The 9,138-nt window shown below is 41.3% G+C and overlaps 1 protein-coding gene across 2 annotated transcripts in view; it reads left to right on the plus strand.

The window, feature by feature from the left end:
- The first annotated feature begins 2,190 nt into the window (after window positions 1-2,190).
- The window catches only part of Ccnc (cyclin C), a 27,226-nt gene continuing 20,278 nt past the window's right edge, over window positions 2,191-9,138 (plus strand). The window contains exons 1-4 of one of the 2 annotated variants that reach the window (XM_050145144.1): window positions 2,191-2,446; window positions 5,100-5,206; window positions 6,345-6,429; window positions 6,752-6,821. In XM_050145144.1, the coding sequence (XP_050001101.1) occupies window positions 2,415-2,446; window positions 5,100-5,206; window positions 6,345-6,429; window positions 6,752-6,821 (294 nt within the window). In that variant the 5' untranslated portion in view covers window positions 2,191-2,414. The remainder of the gene's footprint in view (window positions 2,447-5,099; window positions 5,207-6,344; window positions 6,430-6,751; window positions 6,822-9,138) is intronic. The other variant, XM_050145143.1, reaches the window with a different exon arrangement.

Here is a 9,138-nt window from a genome sequence, read left to right on the forward strand (position 1 = left end):
GGGACACATGTTATAGGAGCCAGGTGTGGTGGCTCTTACTTTTAATCCCAGCACAAAAAAAGGGAGAAAGGCAGGTGAGCTCCAGGTCAGCCCAGAGCTGTGTAGTAGTAGAACTCTGTTTAAAACAGGGAGGGGAAGGAGGGGGAGATAAGAGAAAAAAAATAGAACTGTCACTGGGGATGCTGACCTTCGCCTTTAATCCTAGCACCAGGAGGCAGGGGTGGGTGAATCTTGTGCGCTCAAGGCCAGTCTGGTCCACCGAGCAAGTTCAAGACAACAAGGGCTATGACACAGAGAAATTCTATCTCAAAGAAACAAATGTGTGTGCGAGTAAAGTGCGTGTGTCATAGGAGCACACGAAACATTGCTAATAGGAGTTTGTTACAGAATCTTTATGCATGGCTGAGAAAACTAAAGGCAAATACCGAGATCTGAAGACATTTTAAATTTCTATGATGTAGGACATGGCTTGGGTGGTGACAGTGTCTCAGAAACAGATAGTAGTGTTCCCAAATATATTACACACTCCTCAACACTTTTCTGGCACCTTGACAAATATGTTGGAGTCATGTAGGTGGTGTCCTGGTCAGTACTGATTGTGCTTTTTCTATTTTAAGACTCTTAATACTATTTAATTAAGAGCTAGTATGAGTTCTCTGTAAAAGGAGACTGCTTGTTCATTTTCTGGCTGCCCAGACCCAAATAATCATACAGAAACTATATTAATTACAACACTGTTTGGCCAGTAGCTTAGGCATATTTCTAGCAAGCTCTTCATCTTAAATTAGCCCATTTCTATTAATCTGTGTATCAGCACAAGGCTGTAGTCTAACAATAAGGTTCTGGTATATTTCTCCTTCAGCAGCTACATGGTGTCTGCCTGACTCCACCTTCTTTCTCCCAGCATTCAGTTTAGTTTTTCTGCCTAGCTCTATTCTGCCCTGCCATAGGCCAAAGCAGCTTCTTTATAAACCAATGGTGATAAAACATATTCACAGCAGAAAGAGGGGAATCCCACATCAGCTCTCTATTGTCTATACAGAAAGACTTCGATCTTGGAAGCCAGGAACCTTGAGATGAATAGTTGGGAGATAAAAACACACTAGTTCTCTGAAGAGCTAGAAGACAACTGTGAAGAAGTTTCCAACTTTAGGGAACTTCATGGGAATGACATGTATTTTTATGCTAAGTTGGAGTGAGACTGGGAAGATGTTAGAGCAATTTAGCTTAATCTAGCTCATCCAAATTGTACACAAGTGGATCGAATTTAAAAACATCTTTTCTATAGCTGGCAGACTAGTTTCACTTATGAAGTTTTCACTCCGTTGGTCTCCACCCACAAGGAAAAAATATTTGTGCTATCTGCCTCAGAGTTCTTGAGTAACTCTGAGGTGTGTCCATTCATTTAGAGACAGTAATCCCAGGCTGACCTAAATCAGCATTGCTGAGGATGATATTAACATGATGGTGTTACGCAGTGCTGGGATTTGCACCCAGGGCTTCTGGGGCACCAGCAAGCACTTCACTAATAGAACTACATCCTCTGACCCACTTGTTTCTTTTCTGAGACAGGTTTCAGCATGAAACAAAGACTGACCTGAAACTCCTAACGTTCCTGTCTCAGTCACCAAAGTGCAGTAATACGTGCAATGTTACAGAAACATGTTTGTTTTGTTTTCATTTTGTAAAATTAAATTATTGCATTTCTGCAGTATTTCAATTTGGGGCATGCATGAGCATCCGTGTGGCTAGATATGTGTTCATATGCTCATCTATGTTTTTAGGTGTACCAATAGACGGCTCTGACTTTGAAACATTGCTATTCTAAAAAGTCTACACTTACCACACTAAAACACATTAACTCATTAGGCTTGATGCCCGCAAGAACTTCACCAAATGCGCTTAGATCCTAAGGCCAAAATTATTTTCATTTATTTCTCCTTTGGATCCTAAGAAAACGAGCATCATATGTCATGCTTTCTTCCAATGCCAGGGTGCTGTTTCTGAAGGCCTACCAGGTGGACTAACAAGATCCCTAAATGGATCCAAAAGAAGAACAAACAGCACCAGAACAGAAAGCCAGGTAGCGGCTACTCTAGGGCAGACCTCGCCGGAAATCTCGCGGGAGAGCATCTCGTTACTCCAGTTCCGGTCTCCGCCCACCGGCGGTCTATCGCTTCCACCGCTGCTAGGGCGCGCCGGAACTTTTGTCAGCAGGAACCGGTGTACGCTGCTCAGTGTTGTCGGCCGGCGTCTAGGCGACGAGGGTGCTGGTCTTTTCCTCTGGCTGCGGTCGCTGTGGAGCTCAGCCCGGCCAGTCTGGTTGAGGTGCACGGCCGCCTGGACTGGGTCTATGGTCGCTCCGTGGGCCGCTCTGCCGGCTGGTGCTTTTGTAGCAGGGCAAGCAGAGGTCCATGGCAGGGAACTTCTGGCAGAGCTCCCACTAGTGAGTGAGCTTCCATTTTCTCGCGCGGGACCGGTTCTGGGGCACTGGGAGGACTGGGCCTGCGGCTCCCTCGGGGATTCCGTCCTGGCGGCTCTTGGAGAGTGGGTGAGCCCTCCCCGAGAAGTTGGGGGTCCGAAGCCTACTGCGCTTGCTTGCCGGCTTTCCTTCTTGGGGCGGATTTCGGGAGCCGTGGGCGGCTGCGGGGGATGGGGGGGATGAGACTAGTAAGAGGACCGATCTCTGGAGGAAGATTTTGAATTTTGGAGTTAGCTGAATGAGATGATAATGGGCACAGGCACATTGTAGCGTTGTGAGAGTATAGCTTCCTTTTGCTAGCCTTTGTTGAGAGAAACGATATTATAATCTCTTGTCATTCGCCTTACTTGAAGATTTAATATTTATTTACTCAGAGGAGAGGAAAGAGTCGTCCTTGATTTTTACCTGCTGCTTCCTGGCTCTCCTTTATGCCTAGGTTGTCGATCTGTTTGTTCGCCGCCGCCGCCGCCGTTCTCCCCACCCCTCATCCCAGGGTTTCTGTGTAGCCCTAGCTAGCAGTCCTGGAACTCGCTCTGTAGAGCAGACTGGCCTCGAGCTCAGAATACCAAGGCCTGGGATTAAAGCAGTGTGCTACCATTTCCCAACTTCTAGATTGGTGTTTGTGCCCCTAGAATGTAGCAGGTGCTATATAAAATGTAGCGCAGGTTCTCTCCAAAATGTATCCATTTTCATTCGTTAGCCAGTGTCTTCAATTTTGCCTCAAACGTGTGTATTCTCCAGATTTTTATCTCTTCCTTTAACCATTTAAATGAACGGTGGTGTCTGTCAGTGAACATAGAAGGACTAAAGTAATATTTGAAACAGCTATCACTAAATGCATTTGTTAAACACGCAGGAAGTTGTGTGATTGGGTCAAGCTTTGAGCAGGTTTTCCACTGAATACTTAAAAACTGAATGGGACTTGATAGAAGACATCTTAGTTTAAGAAAACTTTATGGTGAAGAGAATAACAAAATTTTAGTTCTGTGAATTGGATTGGCTCTTTTTCCTCTTTGCCTAAGAACAGGAGAGAAGACAGTGAGTTTGGAAACCTAATTCTGGAAAGCATGTTTTCTGTTGCTACAAAGTGATTCTAGGGAGATAAAATGCTCATGAAACATCCCTATGGGACATGTTATTTTCATTGTTTTCACTCACTGAGATATCTTAGTTGAAGTACAGAAGGAGGAGACTCAGAAAAGTGAGGTTGAGTTTGAGCCTGTAATCCTGGTACTCGGACACTGCCTTGATTGAGTGATGTAATTCTGAAACATAGTGAGTCTTTGGATGTAGTAAGAGTCTGTCTTTGAGGAAGGGCCTTACTATAAAGGGTCTGAGAACCTGTGTGTGCTGGTGCTTTGTACAAATGACAGGATGGAGGAAATCCAGAAAGAGGTAGCGAGTCTTTGAAAAACATCAAGAGCTTTTTCAAGACAGGGTTTCTCTGTGTAACAGCTCTGACTGTTCTGGAACTCGCTTTGTAAACCAGGCTGGCCTTGAACTCACAGAGATCCACCAGCCTCTTCCGGGATTAAAGCTGATTCTTTACCCTCAAGTTCTCCTGTTTTTCCTCACATGACCTTGCTGAGACTGAGGTGGGCTGCTGAAAAGCTTGAGAAATCAGATGAATAACTTCCCTGATAGTTTAAAATGGCATCCATAGCATCCTTATTTATTATTGACCAGACCTAATGGGAGTCAACCACAACAGATTGGCACAGAGTTGTTTGAAAATAGTCAGCAAAGCAGTCATAAGTAACAAAAACCTACGGGTTTATTTATTTATTTATTTTGGTTTTTTTTCCGAGACAGGGTTTCTCTGTAGCTTTGGAGCCTGTCCTGGAACTAGCTCTGTAGACCAGGATCTCACAGAGATCCGCCNCAGGGTTTCTCTGTAGCTTTGGAGCCTGTCCTGGAACTAGCTCTGTAGACCAGGATCTCACAGAGATCCGCCTGCCTTTGCCTCCCAAGTGCTGGGATTAAAGGCGTGCGCCACCATCGCCAAGCTAAACCTAAGGGTTTAAATTGGTTTACTAACAAGACTGTAAAACTTTTAGGGGCGATAATGAAAAAGCTAGCTGAAAAATATTTCCTTAGAAAAATGTTTAATCTCCTCTGAGGCAGAATGTACTTGAAACAGGTGAGCATGTTTTGAAGAACTCAAGTCTTTCATTGTTGAATCTAGTTTACTCAATATTTTAGAGACCTATTTAGAAGAACGAACGCTGAGACTATAATGTATGTATGTTTCAGAAGTAGGCTAGTGTTCTGTCTACCTCTGAGCTACATTCCTAGCCAAACCTGTCTTTTTCTTAAGGATGTACCTTCAAAAAGAAAAGAGAAGAAGCTGGGTGTGGTGCTGCATGCCTTTTTTCCTAGCAGTAGTGGCTGAGGTGGGTTAGGGGTGTCATTGGCAGGAAGATCTCTGAGTTTGAAGCCAAGCTGGTCTACAGGGTGAGTTTCAGGACAGCTATGGCTACACAGAGAAACCCTGTCTCAGAGGGAAAAAGGGGGGGACGGTGGAATAAGAATATGATCAGCTTATTAAATCTTAGTTTACAGGTATTTTTGCTTGTTGGCTTTCTATTCCATGTTTTAACATCTTTGCTTTTTCTAGTTTGCAGTGGATTTTGGATAAACAAGATCTGTTGAAAGAGCGCCAGAAGGACTTAAAGTTTCTTTCAGAAGAAGAGTATTGGAAGTTACAAATATTTTTTACAAATGGTAAACTTTAAATTGGTTGAAATGGTATAGTATAGCTGGTCACCTTTGAAACTCTTGTGTGGTAATTTTCAGTGGATTATTACAGAATAGTTAATGATTTTATTTGTACATTTATTGTTTTACTGTTCTGGGTAACACTTTACACCTTATGTGTCAGAAGCACAGTTTTAGCTAATCTCAGGCATTTCTAGTGCAGTCCCTTTTAAGGTTGACTAAAACAAAATAAAAATAAATGATTCTTTAAACTGACATCCTATAGATGTCATTTTTACCTTATAACTTCACATTAGCAAGAAGGGGGTTTAGTCAAGATGCCTTTACTGTACTAGGATAGCTTTGTTGCCTGGTATTTTAAAAACAAATTGTATTTGTTTTATGTGTATGGGTATTTTGCCTGTGTGTGTATATGTACACTGTATGTTGTGCCTGGTGCTGAGGAGGTTTGGATCCCTAGGGGCTGGAGTTACAAATGGTTGTGAACCTCCATGTGGGTGCTGGGAACAGAACTCGGGTCTTCTGCAACAGTAGGTAGTGATCTCAATCCCCGAGCCATCTCTCAGTCCTCTCACCATGATCTTTAACTCTGTCACTTTCTGCAAATCTACCTTTCCCTTGTATAGAAGAGTTACTATGGATTTCTTGGTAAATAACAATATCTAGTTTAATTTTTAAAACTTTTTATATAGATAATGTGAAAAACATTAAAATGCATAGAATGTTTTCTATTCACCCTTCTTATTACAAGATAGCTTGTAGGCAGTTTCTTTGTCTTGTTTATGCATATTGCTGAATTTGTAAGTCTTAGGCAGCTGTAGTTCAGAAGGTGTCAGAAGACCAGGTGGTGGCATGCTCCACCAATCCTGCACTGGGAGGCAGAAGCAGGAGGAACTCTGAGTTCAAGGCCATTCTAGTCTTTCAAAAAGAAAGATAGAAAGAAAAAGAGAGAGAGGAAGGAAGGAAGGAAGGAAGGAAGGAAGGAAGGAAGGAAGGAAGGAAGGTTGAAAGAAAGAAAACAGGGTGTCAGAGAGTACATAGGTTGGGTTGAGTGGACAGAATCCTAAAATATAGAAATTTTGTTAGATGTTAATGTTATTATAATGCCAGATGATACATTTAAATTTTATTATTTCCGTTTTAGTTATCCAAGCATTAGGTGAACATCTTAAATTAAGACAACAGGTCATTGCTACTGCTACAGTCTATTTCAAGAGATTCTATGCCAGGTATGGCTTTTATTTATTTCTTTGTTTGTTTTTGTTAGCCTGTTTGAAATTATCTTCTAAGCTGGGCGGTGGTGGCACACGCCGTTAAGCCCAGCACTCGGGAGGCAGAGGCAGGTGGCTCTCTGTGAGTTTGAGACCAGCCTGGTCTATAAGAGCTAGTTCCAGGACAGGCTCCAAAGCCACAGAGAAACCCTGTCTCGAAAAAGAAAAAAAAAAATGTAAGTCACTTGTTTACTATAGAGTTATGATTTCCTGCTCCCCTATCTCCCAGTGTGTATTTTTTAAATGGACATTATTTAATTCTTGTCTAATTATGTTTTAGGTATTCTCTGAAAAGTATAGATCCTGTATTAATGGCTCCTACATGTGTATTTCTGGCATCCAAAGTAGAGGTATAAAACAATTTTTGTTCTTCATCAGAGTATAATCCTTACATATGTCTTTTTTTATATTGCCTTTGTATAGATAATCGTAGGGAGTAATTTATACAAGAAAATATACACATCTTGAAAATATACACATATTTATTAAATATGGCACTTATATCATCAGGTGCTTTAATGAGACCCTTTATACATTTTTATTTAATCCTATAACAGTGGCGTATACAGCAGTAGTATCTCTGTAGGGTAAAAGGGCCTTGACCTTGACTTGAAATGAGACTGAAGCCAGGGAAAAAACACTCTGCCCCTGACTTGATCCCAAGCCTGAGACGAGGACCATGAAGAAGAATCTTGGAAATCTCTGCTCCCCGAGAAACCCTATATGAAGCCTGTCTTCTACTCAGTTTCCTGCTGCTTCTCATCCGAGCAGAGGCACCACTCTCCTGGGTTCTTCTCTCCCAGTACATTTCTTATGTAAGGTTTGTTGTGCGATGTGACTTTGTGGTATGCCTGGACTTCCAACTGCCAGGATGCCTTCCCGGGAGAGATACAACACTTTCATAGGGGAAGCCTTTCTTCTCAGAGCCTTAACACTTGCTTTGGGGAAATCTTCCCCTCAGCTGCCAATGCCTCCATCAGGTAAGCGTTTCCCCTCAGAGCTATAACACTTAACATCCCCGTTTTATAAATAAGACATAGACAGAGCAGCAGGCATACACTAGTCAGTTGCTGAGCCAGTAATCTGGTACTAACAGTCTGGTTCTTTATCTTAGGACTTAATCACTTTGCTACCTTTGAAATATATTGTTTGGCTGACTGTGGTGTGTACACCTTTAATCCCAGCACCTGGGGGCAGAGGCAGGTTTGTTCTCTGAATTTAAGGCCAGTCTGACCTAATAGTGAGTTCCGAGTTCAAAGACAGCCAGAGCTACATAGTGAGACCCTGTCTCAAAGCAACAACAAAAAGACATTGTTTGGTGCTAAGTGCCACAACTTACCTGCTATGGCCTAAAAATGTCTCTGCTCCTCTCCCATATGCTTTTTCTTTATTCCTGTCTTCTCTGGCAACAAGCAATAGAGGGAAAGTGAAAGGGTAGGCAAGGATTAGGAAAGGCTATATATATATATGTATATATATATATACATATACATATGTGTATGTGTATATATATATATAGAAGGCTATATGTATATGTGTGTGTGTGTATATATATATATATATCTGTAGACTCTAACAAGGAAGAGTGTGAGTAGTGGGAGCAGAAAAGGTGATTAAGAGAGAAGACAAAGAAGGACTTGGCCCAGCAACTGGAATTCTGCCCAACTTACTTTTTCAGTGTTGTTGAGAAAGTTCATCTTTAAGCTGTAACCCAAATAGTAGCAGATTCTGAGAACCACTTTTAACTGATACACACAATATTTAATCTGTTGTTTCTATTCTTGGTAAAGTTTTTAGACTAATAATTGTATTCATGTGAATTGAATGTGATCTTAACCTAGTAAGTTTACATTCCTTTTGTGTTCATTTTGATTTAGAAGCATCCATGGCATCTTTTTTAATTATCTCCCAAGAAGTACTAAAATCCTTTATAGGAGCTTTTGTTCACTCTGCCCATGGGTTTTGAGATAAAGTTTGAATAAATCTAACTATGGAAGGCAGTGTAGACTGCTTGCCTAGCGTCCATGAGGCCTGGTTTCAGTCCTTATGGCTGGATTTGTGAAGGGTTTTTTGGAACAAAGAGGTGTTGTAGGTGAGATATATTTTCAGGTTTGGTGTTGAATTGATTTTTTTCCTTAAAAACCTTTTTCATACACTATATCTTGATCATGTCTTTCCCTCCCCCAACTTCTCCCAGATCCTCTTCCCTTCCCACCCAATTTAGTGTTCTTTTTTCTCTCTCAAACCAAATAACATAAAACTAAGAACATAAAAATCAAAACAAACCAAAATGCAGAAAGAAATGGAAAGCCTGCAAAAAAATAAATAAATAAAACAGTAACAAAAACTATGAAGTTCATTTTGTTGGCCAACTACCCCTGGGCATAGCGCCTGCTCTAGTGTGGTCAACGTGCCCAGTGTCACTCCACTGGAGAAAACTGACTTTCCGGCTCCCAGCAGGTATCAATTGAGATGGCTTCTTCATTCCCCCTCTCAGTGTATTGCATTACATTTTATCTCTAACTATGACCAAATTTCTGTTTTGTCTAATTGAATAGAAATTGTGTACAAATCATATTTAACATACTGTCTCTAGTTTTTAGTTCTACATATTAGGGTTTGAAGTTTAAACTTAATATATTTATATTTAAGTATATTAAATAAATT

This window comes from Alexandromys fortis, unplaced genomic scaffold (genome assembly GCF_014885135.2).
Source record: "Alexandromys fortis isolate MF-2015 unplaced genomic scaffold, M_Fortis_MF-2015_v1.1 scaffold_2_1_26212458, whole genome shotgun sequence".
NCBI classification, from domain to species: domain Eukaryota; kingdom Metazoa; phylum Chordata; class Mammalia; order Rodentia; family Cricetidae; genus Alexandromys; species Alexandromys fortis.